The following is a 22577-nucleotide window of genomic DNA, read 5'->3' as shown; positions in this document are numbered from 1 at the left end:
TGCAATGAATATATATATATAATATATATATACATATGTTGGAATATTTTGGCAAAATCCTTTCTTTTATACATGTTTGACTAAAAATACCTGCCGACTCAGCACTGACGAGCTTTTTGACGCATCGTTCTAGTTTCCGGGCCTTTGGCCTGGCAATATCGCTTAGATTAAAGATGGTTCGCACAAAATTACTCGTATATTAATCGCTCCTTACCTTCTAACGTTTCGAGATTCTATCTCATTGTCGGAGAAGCTTGAATGGCACAAGAAATACGTTTTTAGTTTTAAAGGATAAAAAATTGTGCACTACTACTGGAAAGCATCTTTTGGTACCGAGAACACAAATGAAGCATGGCTAATTGAAGTAAGACAGAGTCCCATTTACAAGATACATATACGAAACACTCATAATGGGAACACTACAAAGACACAATAAGAACACTATTGCCATATTCACATCAATAGTGTTCACCGGTCACTACCTAATAGTTCAGGAGTTGCGCAAGAATTGTTTGTCTTTTTAGGTGCCGGAGAGAGTTCGTTAATGCGTCATAATTCATCAAGTCGTTGGCGTCATAAGGTCCTTCATTAGACTTGCATTTAAGCACTGCTCTAATTGTACAGGACTACATTCAGAATTGGTTAGAATCAGACAGATTTTGGTGAACAACAGTTTTTCAAATCCTGACGTTAAAAACGAAATACCACGACCTATGACAAGATACTTTGACAGAAGACCAAGACAACACATCTAACCAGCCTTCAAACTATTTTATCAAAATCAAAGGAAATCTGCCCACAAACAAGACGAAAAACCTTTACGGGAAATTTTATCTCGACGTGGTAGAGACAAAAACGACCACAAAATAGATATCGTCATTTATTATCGTAATAAGACAATATCTAACTTTCTGGTGAGAGACAGCCCAGACAAACCCGACAAACTAAAATGCACCAATGTAGTGCATCAATTCGGATGCAGCATCGAAGGCTGCAAACTTCGTTCCACACACTACATTGGTGTGACCACAACACTCATGACGCCTAACAATGCATTTACGTCACGGGGCACCACTGGACCACACGCGACACTAGCACGGCATGACATTGAAGCAACAACTGACAGACAACACTGACATCTTACGGACGTTTAATGACAGAAGACGCCTTCAAATTTGAGAAGGCATATTCATTAACGAACTCCCTCCTGCGCTAAACAGACAGACAAATTCTTGCACAACTCTTGAACTATTAGTTGGTGGGCGATGAGCACTATTGATGTGATTGTGCCAATAGTGTTCTCATTGTGCTTTTGTAGTGTTCCCTTATGAGTGCTTCTTATATTATTATATATATATATATATATATATATATATATGCATGTATGTATGTATGTATGTATGCATGTATGTATCCTGTAAATAGGACTCTGTCTTACTTCAATAAGTCATGTTTCATTTGTGTTCTCCGTACCAAAAGATGATTTCCAATAGCAGTGCACAATTATATATATATATATATAATATATATATATTATGTACAAATCCTGGCTTGTACCTAGATAGATTTTTCCGATGTGATCCACCTAAAATGTTTACCGCTCTAAGCGATAATAGCCTAGAGAATGTTGGTGAGGAGGCCGACCTTGCCTGTCGCTGGAAATCGCAGGAAAATGGATGCCGAATATAGAAAGCCGGAAAGAGCCAAACCATGGATTAAACAGATAGCTATCAGTACCATACAGGTGGCTGGAGATTACAATGCATAAGGGTATTTGCACCTTATTGCCCGGTGGAGAAAGTACATACATCAAGTATGGAAGGCTCATAAATTATTCATAGGAATGTTCCGTAACTTGTTCAGTGCACTAGCGGGTAACATTATCACATAAATGAGAAAGTAGTATTAGCGTTATTCCTCAGAGAAAAAACAGGATAATGGAGGTATAGTTGGGTTGATATTGCGGCAACATGCCTTTGTGGACGCATACACATAAATGAAGGCCATGCGATTGTTATTGGCTGGCGAGCGTAAGGTACCGGCGCCATAACGTGAGCTCTCGCCCAAAGAGAAAGTTCAACCTCCACTAAACTGCAGCGTCGCTGGCCGTTCTCCGAACGCGCCCCGCGCTTCTTCGGCGCCAGCTGGTGACAGCCGTGCACCAAGGCTACCGTGGTCTGCTGTGCCGGTCGCTCCATGCCTCAGTGGCGCACCACGCCCGGCTCCGCGACAGGTTCTCTACCCTATATCGGGCGTACGAGACCGGCGGCACGCCAGCCGCCGCCACAGGCACGGCGTGGTCGCGAAAGTCCGCAGCCAAGCTGTGAGGCTCGACGATTCGCACTGATTTGTGGGACAACATTGCGCTTTGCCAGTCGACGCCTGTCAATGCGTGTCGTGCTCTTGCATCGAGCAGCGCTCCAGATGCATAGGTGATGTGGTTCTGAGAGTGGCGCCGATTTTTGTTCTGGTGGGCGTATTGCGTGACGGCAGGAATGGCCGGAACAAAAGGTGGCACTGAAGCAATGCGACTGCTATTGGCTGGCGAGTGTTTATGCTGCATGTGTTCGGCTTGTAGACTTGTCATTGCTCTCACTCACAAAGGGTCGAAGGCTTGGTTGAATGACGAGCCCTTGGGCGCGGCTAGCGAGTACTTGATGTACTCATCCTTGAGGGGCACCACATACACGTGGCAGGTGCGGTTGCTGGAGTAGTAGTCGGCCATCATCATGGCGTTCAGCTTGGACACCTCGTCGATGTAGACGTACGCTGTGATTATAGAAGGCGATGTCTTGCATGTAGGTATACATTGCTCCCAAACGCCATTAGATGACGCATTCGACCTGGACATTTGCCATCGGCAGGCGAGACGTTACTGTTGGCATGAAAATAGAGACGCTTAATTGATAAAAATGTTCTGGCACTTTCTATTGCATTCGTAAATTTGATTCCTTTAAATTTCAATGGGGAGCATGAAGGCAAAATACTTGTATTATGAACGCCAAACGAAAGGTGCAGAATGAAACGTTTTCCATTGCAACTAGTGCATCACTATCATCTCATCGTGTCCACAACCTCATGCTAACACCCACCTGAACTGCGGACTTTGTCAATAGTCTTGGACGCCGGTTCGTCGGGACTGATGAAGGAGCCCTTCCCGGCCCTTCTCATCCCCATGAGGACGTCGGAGCTGTTGACGTACATCTGGATGCTGTCCCCTGTAATGTATAACACAAACAAGCGCGTCAGAATTAATGACTATCCTAGTGCAGCTGGATGCTGCTGTACATACGCAGACAGAAGTAGACATCAGATGGCGGGCTGTCGCGTCAGAGTGGGCATTCCAGACCGCCAGGTGGCGTCTTGTCTCCGTATTTCGAATATGCTTGCCCGTTGGACGTTAGATCATCCGCAGCCCGCAGGTAATGCGAGATATTGCCCAGTTTAGTCAGGGCTACTCAGATCAAATGAACGATTCAATCCGCATCCAAATAATATTTGCAGTCATAAGCACCCGCAAGTAAGGATTCCCTCCTAGCTACGCAAGGTAAAGGTCTTACATCAATACGTCATCACGTCATATTGACAGCCCGTATGCTCTCCAAAGATTTGTTTCGAAGAAAACGCCTCTGCCTGCCAAACATGAATCGCCTTGGCCGGCATGCTCGGCAAGCGCGTGGCCTGCGCGTGCTGTTGTAGCGATGCAGGCGCTAGGCGCATAAACCCGTCACTGTCCAGTTAATGGCGTATATGTGTCGCGTGCCTGAGCATCGCTTTCACGTGCATTTTTCGTACGACCCTTCGGCAAGAAAGATTGTCCAATGCCGGTCCAAACTTATGTAACACATAGTCCGGATACACGATGTCTTGAAGTCCGCCTTAGGCAACCTCCAAAGTCAGCCTTAAGACAATGCCCACCTCACCGTGACATTCTATTATCCCAACAGCAGCGTTAATCAGGGCTGCAGACGTCACCGCGCGACCGGTTCGAGCGAGCGCTCCAGACCCAGTTTACCACCAGCATGACCGCTGCGGGGATGGACACGTCACCCCCCCGACGACCGCTTGGCCCTCGACGCGGCGACAGGCGTCCCTTTCTCATATGGCGTGCTCGAACTCGTCTGCACGGAAGGATACAAAAATAGGCTTGGACGCTCAAGGCACGGATTCATTTCGTGTATGAAGATTTTTTGTCCTCAGATATTGAAAATATACGTCATCCACCACAGAAGCGGATGTTGTCAGTACATTGGTAAAATGCCACGCTTCACGGGCGATGAGCCAACCTCATGACCTGTTACCGATTCAGACTGTTTGGTAAAACAGTATGGCAACCGGGAAAAAGCCAACATTGCGACAGGACAGGCGTTAAAAAGGGGCCGACAGGTGTAGAGCTGACTCGGTCATGACTAACGCCCCCAATGCCTCATTACCTCGTCCAGTGCAGGAGCCGGCCTGCACGTGATGCAGGTACGGCGCATCACTCTTGAAAATGAACATTCCATGTCCATGTACAGACACAGTCCATGTACATAGAGGACCTTCCACTGGTTCAATATGCGTTATGTAATACGTAAGGATAAACGGCTTTCTGTGTCAGTACAGACCTCTTCCCAATGACATCTCAGACCGGTCCGCGACACCCTGGACCCATCGCAGATGGAGTGCATCAGGCCTCGTGTGTCGCGTCTGATCCGCCTCGGGGTCGAACACCGGGTCACAGGGTCACGGCCGGGTTAAATCGAGATGCACAGCGGTCGTATCAGGTGGCACACGAGCCTCGGATCAAACCGTGTCAGGTGACACCCGGCGTCCTGACCAAGGCGTGTCAGGTGACACCCGGCTCTTAGGCTGAGACGTGTCAGACGATACCAAGCGGCTGGACGAATACGTGTCAGGTGACACCTAGCGCCCTGACTGAGACGTGTCAGGTAACACCCGGCTCCTAGACTGAGACGTGTCATGTGATCCAAGCAGCTAGACGGATACGTGTCAGGTGACACCCAGCGCCCTGACCGAGACGTGTCAGGTGACACCCAGTGCCCGAACCGAGCATTTGAGTCATAACATTTTGATGTGGTTCGGTGGCTTTTTATTAGGCACGTACTGTACATGCGGCCGCTATGCAAAGCATCCTGGCGCGCCTAATTACACGGTATTCCATGCAGCACTTGTATGGTCTCGCCAATGGGTACACATCAAACTGCGGACAAAAGAAAGGGGAATATTGGTATGCTGCCCACAAAACAACAAAGACAACACAACACTGACCTTCAAATACGTGCGACCCAAGTGATTTGGCCAGCATTGACGCCAGTCGATGTGGTATGCCCGAACTTTTTTCACGAGCACATCCAGGCATGCATGGATGAGCTCCTCGTTATCAAGCGGTTGCGTGATTTACTAAGCAAAGTGCACGTGTATGAAAAAATAAGAGAACAAAAACAAAAGATGCAAACGCGAAAAGGGGTAGGGCATTACACCAGCAAAAGTGTTGTACACAGTACAGGAATGAGAATGAATAATGTCCCATTGGACACCCATGTAAAAGTACAGCTTTTCATGATTTTAAGAATAATACAATTAAGATATACTTATTTTCAACCGCTGGTTATGTAAAACTTCCTGCAATCACCTGGTGCATGCATTTGTGATGTTTGTCAGCACCGCAGCGTCCCATTCTGCTCGCGTTTGCGTTAACAGGATTGCATGACATTGGTGCGCGAGGGCACACACGCCGGCGGAGTACCATCTTCTCACCTCGCGGCGCAATCCAAGACTTCTGATTGCTATCGATGTCGTCAATGCTGTCGACGGGGATCTTCAGATCGGAGAAGGTCATGTAGGCCGTCAGGTTGGCCGTGTAGAACGCCGTTACCACCGTGATGAAGATCCACCAGGTGGCGAACAGCATTCGAGACGAGTCTGGAGCGGTGCAGCCAATGGGCGCGTTCCAGTGGGAGGTGGCGCAGACGAGCCTGCTGCAGCTTTGATTCGCTGCGTGTTATGCTGTAGGCTGAGAAGGGTCGTGGCCATAATGTTTATCTTGAAGCAGAAGAGCCGTCGCCACCAACGCAGATCGTTAGTTAAATTGCGGTACGAAACATATCACCAATCTTGATAACGAGCCATGTCTACGGCACACACGCACACACACACACACACACACACACACACACACACACACACACACACACACACACACACACACACACACACACCACACACACACACACACACACACACACACACAATACACACACACACACACACATATATATATGCATATATATATATATATATATATATATATATATCCCTCTCTCTGCCTCCCTCCCTCTCTCTCCCCTCTCTCCCTCTCCCCTCTCCCCTCTCTCCCCCTCTCTCTCTCTCTCCCCGCCTCTCTCCCCCACGCACCTGTGACGGGTGAGAGGACGGAGCCCTGCTTCATCAGCGCGCCGTATACAAACCAGACGCATGAGCCCAGCGGAATGATGCGGTTCAGGTGTTTGTCGCTCGTCGCCAACCACACACGGAAGCGGATGATGCCCCAGATCAACGGGCCCATGACGAGCATCGAGATCAGGATCATGATCCAGACCTGACGGGAGGTGCAAGCGCAGGTGGGCCTGTCAGATGTCTCGACTTTCGACGCGAAGCGACAGGGCGAGCAAATCTGGACATTAAATGTCGGGAGCGCCAAACCCATGCAAACCGGGTGGAGCTTGTGATGCGGCTCTTTCCATTAAACCACGCCGTCTTGGGCTATTGCGCATCATCATTTTACGAGCCTGTCATGCTGTTGTCGGATACTACGGATCAATGTAAAGCAGCTGAGCGTATGTCAGGTGAACTTATACCTTGTTGCTGAATGGAGCGAGAAGCGAGTCGTCCCTTGTTTCTGCCTTTGGTCTTTCTATTAATAGTCCAATCTGGGAGTAGCCGATCGTTTCGCCAAAGGACACTAAGTCGAGACGTTCAGTTGATGACACCAGAAAGTTTCCAGTCATGTCCACTTCCTGAAACGTTAAAGTCGCATGAGTATTAGAAAGCTGCTCTTCTCCGACGTCTGGGAGACTTGCACTGTGCTCGCTGTCCATCAGTACATGAAACACATCTTAGCCATGTTTGGTGCTGACTGATACTGTTCGCCATGTTAGTACTCGGACTCAAACTAATGACTTTTTGGACTAGACTGGTGTAAATCGATTCATTTTAGGACTGAATCGGGCTCGGAATCACCAGGTTAAGGAAATGTACACTTTGGAAAATACTCAAAACTCATGACACTGTCCGGGTGTCGATATGCCTTCTTTTGTGAGGGCTCTGCCCCTCCCCCCCCCCCCAGGTTAAGTTGGGCCTCGAATGTTGGCTTGGTCCGCCAATTTTTTTGGCTGGAATGCTACAATATCGTGGGTAAAAGATGATTATAACACAATGCCTGTCTTCTTTGATCTTTCTGCGTAGTGGCGTCTCGTACCACTCTCATAGCAAAAAGTCGTGGTTGATTTCACCGCAAGATACAAATCGTAACAGCTGAGCGGATAAACGATGTAATAAAGTTCCCATACCTAGTGCTATAAGACACGCAATGGTTTGTGATGTTAAAGCGAAAAGCTCTGGAATATGGAGATGACCGAAGTCCTTCATGGCTAACCTCGTCCCCGTCCCCTACGACCGAAATGCGTGCCGCCCTCCATGACCGCCATAAAAGAGCGCCATCGGCGCCCCAAGGTGACCTCTAAAGGTGCGCCTTCACGTGCCGATCAGAAGAGACGCGTGCGTCCAGTGCCTGCTTCCTGGATCCAACCCTGCATGACTTCTTTACTGCTTATATTAAATGCTTTTATAAAGTATATGAAGATTAAAAGCATATATTGTGTTTAATCAAAATAAAGAGGGCTAAATCCGGTGAAAAAATGGGATGGGGTGGGGTGGAGGTGGGGTGGGTTGTCGGGCCTTCGGTTCGCCCCCCCCCCCCGCCCCCGATAGCTTATAAAAACTGACACACTTGGGTCACTGGGACTCGGATTCAACCCCAGAAATTTTACCTAGGGCTCACATAAGTTTCTATTATTAAATCGACAATCATGGTTGAATAAAAACGTTTTAACATTAAAAAATTTTGTGTTGCCCTACCTCAAAATGGGTATTCATCACTGTCCTGTCCATGCCCATGTCCCCCGATTGCGTTAAATGCCAGACGGTTGAGAAGATGAGGGGTGCAGGCACGTTGGGTCACATCACACCCCACGAGTTTTCTTTTCTGCGACAGTCCGCCAGCCGGTGCAAGTAATGAGCTTGTCCCGACATTTTCGTGGACAGGTGGCAGAGCTAGTGGTGTCCACCGGAATCCTTGAGCTCGCAGCACCCTCGTCAGCCGCGTGAGTCCTCCACCACAGAGGGTAAGTGGGGTGGTTGATAACGCCTCTTCTGACGAAACAAACGGACAAGCGGCTCTCCAGAAAGGAGCTGTCATTCTTGGAAGGCCGCTGACCTGCCTGAGCAACTATCCGGCGGAAAATTTTCGGTCTGGGAAGGTCGCTCACCTCCCTGGACAGCTATCTGGTGGGCTGTGCTTCTAGGCGGCCCAATCGCCTCCCTGACCAGGTATCCTGCAGGAGCTGTCAGGGACCGCTCACCTCCCCGAGTATCTGTCTTGTGGGAAGCTGTCTGGGACCGCTCACCTCCCTGAGTAGCTGTCCGGTGAGGCCTCCCCAGCCGCCGGCCGCGTCAGGGACGCCGCCGCTCGGATTCGCCGACGGTACGTACTCCGGCGTGAAGTTGTAGACGGACGCCAGGATGTTGATGACGCGGAACGACCACCGGTCTGGCTGCTGTGTCGAGTTGAGATAGGCGGCAGTCGGCATCTGGGACGGAAACACGGATGCCCAGCCAAGATCAGCTGAAGGCCCAGGCATGACAAACCACGTTTGACCTGGCTAGGCCATTTCCCGCTGGACAAACGGGACCTCAGGGGCTTCCCTGGAGTTATCTAGGGATTGCCTTAAAACTAATGGACGGATGACGCTGAGCATTGTGGCATTGTGCCAATGGCACCAGCCTAATGCAGTTAACTGGCGATGATAAGTGAGCTACTCGGTGGCGCATGTCAAATCGGCATCAGCGCCAGATCGAACATACCATGCACACACACACACACACACACACACACACACACACATATATATATATATATATATATATATATATATATATATATATATGCCTGACGGATGTACATCGTCTGATGTGGTCCCGCGCGGCCACCTGGTGGCGCGGTGGCCGGGCAGGAGAGCGGCCGCACCTCCTTCACGCCGAGCCGAATGGTGCGGTTCTGCATGTCCCTGGTGACGCTGGGTCGCATCCACTGTATCAGCTGGCCGTCCGTCAGGCGGAGATAGTCGTTTGTTGCCGCACAGGCCTCGCTGTAGCCTGTAACAGCCGTGGCCAGAACTTCAGTACGTGGCAGGATGTCGGCTACTATCTGGCGGGCGGGGAAGGTCGTCCACCTCCACCTGAGCCTGACCGCGGGCTGCGCTGCTCAGCATAACTTTCGAAGTAAAAACATCGGCGATCCATGTCTAATGACAATCGCAGCTTCAAAAAACTAGGTACAAAAAACAGAGAGCGAACACGCAAACACATTCTCGGTTATATTGTCCTGATATAAACGAACACAGCAAGGGCATCAATAACAAAACTAAACAAGTTTCCAAGGACACGTTAGTACCGGATACACGAGTGAAGAAATTAGTTATAAAATGGCCTGGATATTACTCAGTCTAACTTGCACACGTCTAAGGATGCTGACAATGGTAAATACCGCTCTATGTACTCGCCAAGCTGGCCGGTAAGAACTGGCAGCGCCGATCGCAGTGGCATGGCGGAGAACTGTGTCACGTGCTGACGGTGTTGACCGCTGCGGACTGGCCATCTCCCACCTGACGTCTTCCCGGCTGTTACGAACTCGTGCTGATGACCATTACCGGCTGATGGTGTTGACCGTTATCTACTGATAGTGTTGACCGTTATGGACTGGTGGTGTTGGCAATCATGAAATGACGATAAGATTCGCCAACAACTTGGGCCTCCGTTAATCTAGTTAATCTTCTCAATCTATGGGCAGTTAGTATTGTGTTTAAGCAGTTAAATCAGAGGGCGGAAGCCTAAGTGCATTTTGGCTACTAGTTTCTGGTCGTGCTGTCAGTGGTGTAGCTTTCACATCTTTAGCAGAAGAAAGTATCAGTAACGGCACCTGCCGCATACCTTGCGTCGCCGTCGGATGTGAAGTGAGCAAGGTGAGTTTGGAAGATCTTCTGTTTCTCTTCAACAACTGATAATGGTTGTACCAGTTGCATTGTCTTTAGATGTAAGAAGGAAGTTGAAGAAGGCAGTCAGAGCCATAGCAACGAAGGACGGTAGCATACAAAGGGTGGGTAACGCCTCCCTTCGCCGACAATTCCTTCCATGCATCACCCCAAGGCTAGTGCTAAGTTTTCCAAGGAAGGTGGTAAGACATTGCACACCTGGTCCTTCGTTCATACGATTATGAACGAAAGTGTTGACACAAGGCTATAAGTTAAAATTTAAAACAAACATTGAAGCCTGATCAGAGGATCTTACTCAATCCCGCGTCCCTATCCAAAGACGATAATACCTTTCACTGGAGGACGCCAAAGAATAGGCAATACCTAACACGAACAGCTCTTGATCGTACGGGCGAAAAGTCTGTGCTGCGTCTCAAGTCCAGGGCTATAGATCTGACAAGAAACCAGAAACAAACTGACCAGCGCTGCCCCGAGGAGAGAGCCTAGAGCTCTCGTCCCCAGCTACGGCATGCCAACAAAATAACCGTCACTTCATCAGTTCACGTCCTTCACCTAACTGTCAGCCCGGTCTGCTCTTTTTCTCTTTGCCTTGGAAGCCATTCGACACGGGAGTGCACTTCGTCAGACTGATAGCGTGTCTGCGTTGTTAAACGGGGCCTCCCATCTGTTCCCATTTGCCGAGCGACTTTTCAGGTAGCCTGACCTTGTTCATGAGCTAAGTGGGTAATAAAGAAGCAAACGATTTCGTGGAGTGCTTCCGAATGCCGCCGGCTCCAGCCAGCTACGAGGACGAGGGGGCGTAGCAGATACAGTAGAACACAAAGGCGAATGCGTCTGGAGTTTGCTGTCAGGTGTTAGTGTAACTCGCACAGGCCAATGTCATTCACTGTCAAAAACAGTCAAGGTTGTTCAGTGATTTGTAATTAATCGTCTGCTAAGCCTGGGCGTCCAGGACGTTAGGCGTCTCCCTGACCAGGAACGCATCAACATCGGATACACCGGCGGAGAAATTAGGAATAAAAGGACATAACATCGATGAATATTTAGTGGGGGGCTTTTGTCGGCCTGGACTGGCGGTAGTTTGTCCGTACTGGACAGGCAGTTTGGCCCGTTACGAACACACGGTGTTGACTGTTGCCCGCTGGCGGCGCTGACCGCTCCGAACAGTTAGCGTCGTCAGCTAGGGACTTAAGGGATTGATCGCCACGTATGTGTAGTGCCTACCGTTGCATTTGATCGTGCTGGTCGTTGCCGACTGCCGGTGTTGATCGTTGTGGATTTATCGTTTAGACAGTTATGCCTGAAGGTGTTGATCATTGCAAAGTAATGGTGTTGACCGTTATGGACTGAATACATTAACGATTACAGACTATTGGACTGACCGATGCAGACTATTGCATTGACCGCTACAGATTGTTGAAATGATCGCTGTGCACCAAGGATGTTGACCGCTGCTTACTGATGGTGTGAGCTGTTGGGTTCTACTACGGACTGATGGTTTTGCCGGCAGCCATATAATTGCACTATTGACCACAGTGAATCAAAGGTGTTTGCAGTGATCGATCAATTATCTCGACCGTTATGAATTAACGGTGTTGTCCGCTACAGACCGATATGTGCGCCGCTGCGGGGTAAGGGCGTCCACCTATATAAACTAATGGTATCGACTGTTATGGACGGATGATTTTGACCGTTTCGCACTGACTGTGTTGGCCGCTCAGACCTGATGTGTTGACCGATGCGGATTGAGGGTTTTAGCTTCCATAGACTGGTGATGTTGACTGTTATGGACCGTTACGCAAATTGACGTCGTTGACCGCCATGGATTGACGATGTGGACCGATAAGCAGAATGATGATGTAGATCGTATGAACTAAAGGTGTAGGCCATTTCGGACTCATGTTGCGCACCGTTACGCACTAGCGGTGCTAACCATTGTGGACCGATAGTTTGAGTGCTATGGACTAAAGATGTTGGTCATTATGGCCTGGCGGTGTTGACTGTTATGGATCAACGGCGCCAACCGCTAAGGAGCTATGGTGCTGACCATTGTGAACTGGTGCGCTGAGGTCTAAGCACTGATGATGTTGACCTTTGTGATCCGATGGTGTTGACAGTTATGAATTAATCCCTTTCATGCATTAGACTTCGATTAAAATCCATATGGGTAGGCTCATTCGGCCCGGCAACATATCAGACCCTGTGACACCGATTTTGAGAGTCTTTCTAAGCAAAGCTTGCGGTGCGGGCGGCGCGCTCAGAAAACCGTCAGAAGTAAATAAGGGCAAATGTGATAACTAAGGGTGAGCCTATACTTGTACCCTGAATGTCATCTGAGTGACATATAACACGGTTGCACACGGTTTCCTTCGCTCGGCAATGCATTTGCTCGATTTCGATGCCACTTTTATCCAGTGAATACAGCTGTTGCACATGAATACGAAACTGGCTATTATTCATATCGGTCACAATCTCCTCCGAAGGTTTGGGCCCTTCAGAGGTCCACACCAGGGCTGCCCTCTGTCCCGGCCGCCATACGTTCCGGTCACAGAAACGCTGGCCATTCAAACTCGAGGCGCGCCAGCCGCGACGGATGGTGCGTCAACCGCACAAACGTGGCCCGCCAGCCGCGGCGAGTGGTGCGTCAACCGCACAAACGTGGTGCGCCAGCCGCGACGAGTGGTGCGTCAACCACACAAACGTGGTGCGCAGATCGCACGGCGAGTGGTGCGTCAATCACACAAACGTGGTGCGCCGACCACACGGCGAGTGGTGCGTCAACCGCACAAACGTGGCGCGTCAGCCGCGACGAGTGGTGCGTCAACCACACAAACGTGGTGCGCCGACCGCACGGTGAGTGGTGCGTCAACCGCACAAACGTGGCGCGCTGACCGCACGGCGAGTGGTGCGTCAACCACACAAACGTGGTGCGCAGATCGCACGGCGAGTGGTGCGTCAACCACACAAACGTGGCGCGCCAGCCGCGACGAGTGGTGCGTCAACCACACAAACGTGGCGCGCCAGCCGCGACGAGTGGTGCGTCAACCACACAAACATGGTACGCCAGCCGCGGCGAGTGGTGCGTCAACCGCACAAACGTGGTACGCCAGCCGCGGCGAGTGGTGTGTCAACCGCACAAACGTGGCGCGCCAGCCGCGACGAGTGGTGCGTCAACCACACAAACGTGGTGCGCTAGCAGCGACGAGTGGTGCGTCAACCGCACAAACGTGGCGCGCCAGCCGCGACGAGTGGTGCGTCAACCGCACAAACGTGGCGCGCCAGCCGCGACGAGTGGTGCGTCAACCACACAAATGTGGCGCGCCAGCCGCGACGAGTGGTGCGTCAACCACACAAACGTGGTGCGCCAGCCGCGACGAGTGGTGCGTCAACCACACAAACGTGGTGCGCTAGCAGCGACGAGTCATCACAACCGGCGCGGAGCTACGAGTGTTTCAGTTCGCTGGCGGTGCTTCGTGTTTGTTCAAAATGCCTGCGCAGCGCGCGCTGGAATGGACGTCGTGATATCAACTGGACACGGCTCAGGCCTGCATAACAAGTGGGACAGAAGTCTTTTGATGCGACTAGGGCGAAAGCAGGAATCAAACTATGGCATCTGGGAATACAGAGGGTCCCTATGCGCAGCGAAGTCCAGCTCGTATGTTCTCGGAAGTAGCGTTCGGAAGCCCACTGCTTAAATACGCTGGAATCCAGAGGGCTACAGTTTCAGACATGGGCTGGCGCAGGAGAAATACACAGCTGGTCAAACAGAACCCCCCACTTTGCAAGCTTCAGTCACAAATTAGCTCGCAGGTAAAGCGGTTAACAAGTTGCACTTGTAGCATATACTTTGTGGCGACTAACAATGTACAATCGCTACAATACCGTATCACCAGTACTTTATTCCCATCCAAACGGTACCTTTCATCCAGAAGCGTTATCGACGGCCCCAATTGTATTAAGTGCCGCGGTAGAGAAGGCCTAATCCGTTTAAGCGTGAAAACAGTCTTATTTGGACGCTTTGAGACGCCCAAAGTGCATCACTATTGGGAAATACCATGTACAATCAACAGAATGGAGCCCTTTCATAGCATGCGTACAAAACTGTTTTACGCTCTGAATACAAGGCTGTTCGGGGGCGGGGCTAATCAAGTAGCTCACAGACAGGTGGAAGCCGTTCGCGACAAATCAGTTACAGTTAGATTTCAGTCCATTGCTGATGCATATCACCATCTGTATCTGCAATCACCTCAGCTATTATTTCGATAAAGGCGTGGTACCGAAATATCAACCCAACTATATCTCCATTCTCCTCCTTTTTCTCCGAGGAATAAGGCTAATACTACTGTCTTATCCATGTGAATGATGTTCCTGGCTAACGCTCTTAACAACGTACATAAACCAATCATCTTTCACCTGCTGCAGTTGTGTGCTGCTGCAAATGTGCCATGTCGTGTACATGGCGTGAACCGGTTGCCGTTACGTTGCGCGATCGCACCCATGCCTCCCTACTTCTGGAATTTGCTTGTCGTCAGTGCGGTCGCGGTCGCACGGCACAGTCGAGTCATGAGACTGTGTTGCCGGCCGGTCCAGTACCGTACCACGGTCGTCCCGGGGTCATCCGGCATCGGCCGCGACGCTCAGCGTGAGGCAGCGCGGGCAGCGCGGGCGGCGCGGGCGCCGGGCGCCAGGCGGAGCACGCGCATGAAACATTGGCACGGACAAGAAGTGTGACTGCAAAATGCTCGCACCCGTTCGTCAAGCCCCCAGTAGTGTTACGTCGTGCGTCCCTGACCTGACCGATGTAGAATAATGTCCGAGTTGTTAGGTGCCGGTCAATGACCGATCCTAGCGACACGTGCGTGTCGAGGGATACAATGATAGCATGATATGGAGGCATAATATTATACAGTTATCACGTCTCGCAAGTTATGCTTATACATGACATACCGATCATGTTTTTCACGAGTTTGGGTTTGTGGGTGTCTGTTAATTTATATGTATTTTTCTTTGACGTTAAAATGGAAAAGCCTTTCCACAGTAGCAGCTATGAAAGTCATATAAAAACGCATTCAGGTAACCTGCATTTATGACAAGCCAACAGCTATATTTGAAACACCGGTGGATGCAGACCTATGACAGTAAGGGTTGTTAAAATAATTGATAATGAACAGCCCGCTGTAACAAAACTTGTGCCACTTGCCTCATGCCCCATGATCTATTACTTGTGATCGCTTCTGGTGATTTTCCAGATGACTGGTGGATGTAAGGCGCAAGTTTCACGAGGTAGGTGGGCCATGATCCTTACGGTTAAACATTGAAAGACATATGAAAGACAATCTGCCGGTTGTTACCAATTGCAACAATGGCCGTTCTTGCTCCGTATGCTTTACTTCGCCACGCCACCGTGACTGGCTGCGTCTACCTCTGCAGCACTGGAACCTTGTCGGAGTGCCATGGGCACTTCGTTGCCAACGAAAAAGGCTCTTGATATTGCACACATTAAATCCTAACTATCATCCCCGAAGACCTTTCCCTAGGTTCACGGTTGTCACATTATTTATCCCTCTCCACACAACTTGTGCATTCGCCACCGGCACGCAGCTGGCAGCAGGGTACCGGCCAGCATGCCAGCGGGGGGCCCCAGGCGGCGCTGGACGAGCGAGGCCGGCAGCAGGGTACCGGCTACCACGCCAGAGGGGCGCCCCAGGCGGCGCCGGACGAGCGAGGCCGACAGCAGGTGCCGGCTCTCGTGCCAGCGGGGCGCCCCAGGCGGCGCTGGACGAGCGAGGCCGGCAGCAGGTGCCGGCTCTCGTACCAGCGGGGCGCCCCAGGCGGCGCTGGATGAGCGAGGCCGGCAGCAGGTGCCGGCTCTCGTGCCAGCGGGGCGCCCCAGGCGGCGCTGGACGAGCGAGGCCGGCAGCAGGTGCCGGCTCTCGTGCCAGCGGGGCGCCCCAGGCGGCGCCGGACGAGCGAGGCCGGCAGCAGGATTCCGGCTATCACGCCAGCGGGGCAGCCCGGGCGGCGCGTGGCGAGCGAGCCGTAACAGACGCAAACGCTAGCAGGAAGCTGGGGGATGCCAAACACTAAGCTGGTGAACCCAGACACCGGCGGCGACCGGTACCAACGGTGTTCGTTCACGCGTGGGAGTTGCATTTCATGGAAATTTTGCAGATGGAGTTTCACAAATCCAGCATTCGCCAGCTAATTCAAAAATATTTTGCCGAAAAATTTCTGGCTATAAGACCGGTCGGTCTCAGGAGTGTTAATACAGGACACCAATGAGCTCGCTGTCTTACAGATTTGGCGATCAAAAATACACTATAGAAAAACACGAATGTTTTGGGAAAATGCTGGTCGAATTGAACAGCACACTACGCCTGTGTATTTTCCATGGCCCAACCTTCCTTGGTTTAGGCTGCAGCAGTAGCGCAGGCAGGGGGGGGGGGCACAGGGAGCACGTACCCCTTTCCCCTTAGGCTCCGAGCAGCCACTCGGGATCTACGATTAGGGGCCCAATTTGAATGCTCGAAGGGCCCAAAGCACCGGCCGGAGCTCGGGCCCCGGCAGGCTGGGCCGGGCACTCCAATGCTAGTCAGAGGGCCCTGCGCGCTTATATAAAGCCCCTGAATCGATAAGGGCCTATATATCGGTTAGACACCAGCAGTAATGCACAGTCGGTTCCGTGGCGGCATGGGGCTGAGGGCCCATTTCTTAAGCAATGACAAAGCTGGAGCTAGCGATTTGCGTTGCTCGGGGCCCCACGGCGCCTGTGCTTGCGAGCGGCCCCAAATTGACCAGCGGTAGTGTTCGAGGAGGCCCTAAGAGCCCGGGGGGTCCAACCAGGATAAACCAAGGATAAGAGTCTGACAATTAAGGGCTAATTGGAAGGTCTGAAGACACGAAGGGCTGGTCGGAGTCTCATTCAAGGGCCTAGAGACCAGCCCTTTTGCCTGCGCGACCGCCTCTCAAATGACAGTCAGAGGGCTCTGGGCGCCGATCAGGGACACCCTGAGTCGATATGGGTCTATATGTCGGTCAGGCACCACCAGTACTGCGCAGTCGGCTCCGTATCGGAATGGGCCTGAGCGCCCACTTCCCAATCAGCTGTAAAGCCGGGGCCAGTTATTTACACTGGTCGGGGCCTCTGCATCTGTCCGGGGCCTACAGCATCTAACAGAGGGTCCTGTGCCCGCAGAGGCTCTGGGCCGACCAAGGCCAGTGTTCGATGAGGCCTGGAGAGGGGCCCGGGCGACCCACCGGAACCGAGTATCAAAGGCCCTGTTGGAGGGTATGAGGGTCCGAAGGACTGGCTGTAGGTCACACAAAGGATCGCGGCTTGTAGGATCATGACCTGGAATATCAGTCAGAGGTCCTCTTGCACTGTTTGATGACCCTCTGAAACATTGCCGGTGTCTGAGTCGGCCAGAGATCACGGACATTGAACAGTTGGTTCACTGTCAATCTGAACCCTGGGGGCCCATTTTTCAAGCAGGAGCGAAACCGGGGGTACGATTTACATTGGTCTGGGTCGCCGAAATAGTGGTTTGCGCCCCTGTGTAGGTTGGGAGCCCACAGTGCACAACAAGAGGTCATGCCTCGGCCTTTTTCATAATCAGATGCGGCAAATAAAAAGATCTCTAAATAATCGGACGAGCTATCTGAATTCCTGCAGATTAATTTTGCTAGGACCAACATAGGCAACCTAGGGCCCTAAGGGGTTATGCAGGGCAACGTTTTATAGAAAAAGGACAGATCTGTTAACTAGTAAACAATTGAGAACATCGAAAAATTCAAAGACTAGCCTAAAGTTGGGCATTTTTATGATTTTTGGAGAGTTCAACTCTCGCAATTTTATGTTACATGATCCATGTTACTAAATAACTCTGACTGCATGTTGAAAATTTTCAGACAAACATGACTTGGCCATGCTAATACATATTGTTGACCCACTTCGATGCATGCTTGCAGGGTCCCTCATATCTCTGTAAACTAAGATAAAGATTCTGACAAAGCCTCTGAGTCCCATCGGCCTAGAACAAGTCCATAGAACCAATGCAAAATTAAGAGCGATCTTTTCGTGCAGTTCTTTGATGCATTTAGGCAGAAATGAGCTGTGGTACTTCTCAGCTTCTTTTTTAGTTGGAGAAAGTAAGCACGAAAATATTAAAGAAAAACATGGCCTAGATAAGACAGTAGTATTGGCCTTATTCCTGGGAAAAAACAGGAGAATGGAAATATAATTGGGTTGATATTTTAGCAACATGCCTTTCCCGAAACAATAGCAGAAGTGACTTGAAATTGCCTGCCAATGATCCTACTCGATTTTTCAGGTTTTTTTGAAAGAGCAAGCCACAATCTTCACAGGACACCAACATTCAGCAGCGATTGCCAGCCATTACCAAGATACAGTGCCTGTCTAAGAATTAGAATGCCCGGACATACGTGTACATACAGAAGAATTCAAGCAAATAAGCATCACGCATCATGCTTTATTCGAACATGCGAGCGAGTTGAAGAAAGCAGGCATCACACATCGCGCAATAATTGGTGCGCAATGTGTGATGCCTGTTTACTTGAACTCGCTTGCATGTCCGAATGAAGCGTGATGCGTGATGCCTATTTGCTTGAATTTGTTTATATGTACACGTATGTCCGGGCATTCTAATCCATAGGCAGGAGCTGTATCTTGGTAATGGCTGGCAATCGGCGTTTGTACAATCCCCTGAATGTTGGTGCCCTGTAAAAACTATGGCTTGCTCTTTCAAAAAACCTGAAAAATCTAATAGGATCATGGGCAGGCAATTTTGACTTCACTTCTGCTATTGTTTCAAGGAAGGCATCTTGCCAAAATATCATCCTAACTATATCCCCAATCCCATGGTTCTCCGAAGAATAAGGCTTATACTACTGTCTTATTTGTGTGACTAATGTTACTCGCCAGTGCACTGAACAACTTACGTAAAAACATGGCCTCGTTAACAGATGGACCGTATTCGGCGATTCCTTGCTGTTTGATGGTATGCCCTTTTACTGTCAGGGCCCTCTACTATTCGTCAACCCTGGGGGGCACAGGGTTGGGGATCACACCCTTTTACTATCTGTCAACCCTGTGCCCCTCCCTTGTGTGCTATGGCTGCGCACTTGAGCTGCAGTGTTTTGTATCCGAGATCGTTTTCAGAAGAGGTGGGTGACACCTGCCACCTCTCAGTCGCTTACTAGCCAATGCACGGACCGGGAAGTTTTTCAAGTCCATCATCGAGTCGTGGCCGGTGCATTCACATACACCGTTACGTTAGCTTTACATCTGCATGTGCTGTGGTCGCTGAGATGTGACACCAATTCTGAAAATTACCACCAAAACAGGATATTTTATTGCTTGCGCACGAAAACGCGTAAACTTGTACACACATAGACCCACAGCGTCCTCTATGGAATCTTCCGTTTTCTCCTCCGTCAGAATATATCAGCCTCGTGTCGATGGGACGCTTTGATATTGGATCAGCGAGATCTGGACACGGCTTAGGCCCTGGTATTTCACGTTTCAGTGTTAAAATTGAATCCTTTCACGCATTCATGCAGTAGGGAAAGTACAATTGTAGAGACATTGCAAGCTTGCTGGAAAAATTGGCCCAAGCGCAGACTCCTTGTTTACAAATGCCTGATAATTCACGTAACACACCTGTTACAGATTTTGATGTTGTTTTTTTTTTTGCTGAGAGGTGCATCAGCTTGCAGCCGGGGTTGCGAGCTATTGACCCCTAAAAGACATACCGGCCGGTGCGGGCCGGTTCGGCCGCTCAAGTTGAAAACTTACATAGTTCAAGCAGGCTCACCCGGCCTGCGGCTTCCCTCGTAATGAGCACCACACACTGATTTTAGCACACAACTAGCGCCGATTCATCATGGTATCGCCCTCCTGACATGGCCTACACATCTGTTAATGGTAATTTAAAGTCTGTCATGGGCATGGCCGCTGCGTTACTGATGTCATTTCACCGTACTCAAAACAATTCGGGTCATTTGACGTCCCTCAGTAATAGGAAGTAATCTGGACAGTGCAGCTCTCTGAGACGACCACGACTTGTGCTGACGTGCCTCCCACCACCCCGAGCCCTCTCTGGGCTGTGCAAGGCATGGCCATTTTGTCAGGGCAGATCAGACCAATATGCATGAAAAGACGTCGAATTTTACGGGCGTAGAACGCACCGGTTTGGTGATGGGCCAGGAAGGCCAGAGGGTCAAGCTGGCCTGCCGTGCGAAGTTGACGCTGACCATGCTGACCACTTCGAACCAGCGGTGTTCTGTTGACCGTTTAGGACCGACGACAGCCATGGCTGGTCGTGCTGACCGCTAAAGACTAACAGTGTTGACCGTAACCGACTAATGGTGCCAAGTGTTAGGAAATAAGAGTGTTGAAAGCTAGGAGCAGCACAAGTCCACGGTTGCGTTCTTATGGTGTTGGCTATAAAGGGTAGAAAGTTGACCGTACCGCTCGAATGGCATCACAGCGACGAGCCGTCGGAGCCGACTCCGTTACGAACTCAGTAATGCCACGGACAGGCGACGTCGACCGTTGCCTACCTTCCGACTGGCATGCAATGATCAAGACATCGCGATTATCGCGATCATCTGTCCAGCGGTGTTAATCATTAGGGGTGATGATGCTGGTTTTAAGTGGTTATGCCTATGGTGCTGACTTGACTGATGGTGTTTACAGCTAATTGGCGCCGATCGTTTTCTACTTTGGTATCAATCTCGCCAGTGAAAACGTCGGAAGTTACGCGACGATGCTATGAATTGTTGTGGACTGGTGTCTCTGGCGGTCACATGCATTAGCATTCACGAATGTTAGCGTTCACAAACTAGCTGTCGCTTGTTGGTATTAACGTTACACCAAAACATTTACGCAGCGTTTCATCACCTACATTAGAACACTCACATTAAGCCATAATGGCGACAACATTACTGGAATAACAATTACAGCATCAATATTTTGATAGCATTTTGCTGCGTCCCGGCGTTGTCGACCGTTGCCGTGTGGCGGTACCGGCCGGGTAGGAGTGACAGTGCTGATCGGCACGTCACGGGCTGACATCAACAGTCACATATTGACGGCGTTGGCTGTTACGTTCGGACCACGCTAAACGCGGGAAGGGAAGAGAGGACGCAAACACTTTGTTGCTGTTAAGTTATGGAAGTGGAGATTCTTGACAACCCGCCTGAAGAGCGGAAAACCTCACCAACGTGAAGTGCGGATGGGGAGAAGCGCAATAAGTTTCACCTGTTTGGCTGTGGCAGCGGAGCCGATCATCATCCTCGGCAGCTCGTTGAGCCCACACTCACCCTGCCGTGTGGCGGTCAGCGGCGGCACGGTAGGCAGGCTGGGCAGCCGTGTCTCCAGACACACGCTGGCCAGCACCGTCTGCACGAACCCGGCCGTGGCCGCCATGGCGGCCCTAGAAGCGGCGCGGGTCGGTGTAGACGGACGCTCGCCACAAGAACGTGGTGACGAACACCAGCAGGAAGAGCAGCACGAGGTAGGCGAGCATCCAGCCGCGGGCGCCGACGCCGGCCGCCGACTGTGCCGGAACTGCCGCGGGCCGGGGGTTGGCGGCCGCCCGGACGAATGCGGCGCGCGCCGGGCAGTCGGCGTCTCCGGCCACTCGGCCTGCCACAGCTTTTGGCATCGGTGTTGAGTGTTTGAGGTGTGTGGACAGCTTTTGGGATCGAAGTTCGCACAGGGTCCGCTGTGCAGTTTTCGAAACTACTTAGTGATCCTGATTTTAGACATATTTTAGCTTCGTCGTATGGATCAGCTAGCCGCGGTGGATCTTTTAAGGATGATGAGTTGATGTTGCGCGGCTGTCTAGTGACCCGGGTGACCCTGATGTCGAGCGAAGATGATGTTATATATAATCGAACCCACGGTGCCTTTCACACACCACATGGAAGATGAAATATTTCTACGCGGCCAACAGCCTACTGGTGAGTTGTTGCTCTGGCATGTCTCAAGTCCACCACGGAGCTTACGTCGAAACGGAACATGTATTGAACCATGCTATACATTTGTGCCATGCACATGTACAAAGGTAGCAAATACTTCCATGCATTTGCTGGCAGAGCACAAGCTTCCAGCGAAGCTGAAGGCACTTGATCATAGCGCAAAGTTTGGTGCACAGTGGCTCTGCAGGTGTCTGCCGATACGAGCCATCCATCTAAGTGCCTCACTGGGTGAAATCGTGTGGT

The 22577-nt window shown here is 50.7% G+C and overlaps 1 protein-coding gene across 1 annotated transcript; it reads right to left on the bottom strand.

Annotated features, from left to right (window-relative positions):
* Positions 1–2600: 2600 nt before the first annotated feature.
* On the bottom strand, positions 2601–21871 carry LOC119090894 (glutamate [NMDA] receptor subunit 1; the record flags this gene model as incomplete). The annotated part of the gene is made up of 8 exons (XM_037213624.1): positions 21675–21871; positions 9308–9435; positions 8688–8870; positions 6861–7019; positions 6418–6601; positions 5761–5925; positions 3093–3218; positions 2601–2769 (listed from the first exon to the last, which is right to left on the bottom strand). Coding segments are annotated over exons 1-8 (1220 nt in total), but the record flags the coding sequence as incomplete, so codon positions are not given.
* Positions 21872–22577: the final 706 nt, after the last annotated feature.

This window comes from Pollicipes pollicipes, unplaced genomic scaffold (assembly GCF_011947565.3).
Source record: "Pollicipes pollicipes isolate AB1234 unplaced genomic scaffold, Ppol_2.1 Scaffold_3181;HRSCAF=3727_pilon_pilon_pilon, whole genome shotgun sequence".
In the NCBI taxonomy this organism is placed as follows: Eukaryota; Metazoa; Arthropoda; class Thecostraca; order Pollicipedomorpha; family Pollicipedidae; genus Pollicipes; species Pollicipes pollicipes.
This window is presented reverse-complemented; position numbering and strand designations above follow the sequence as displayed.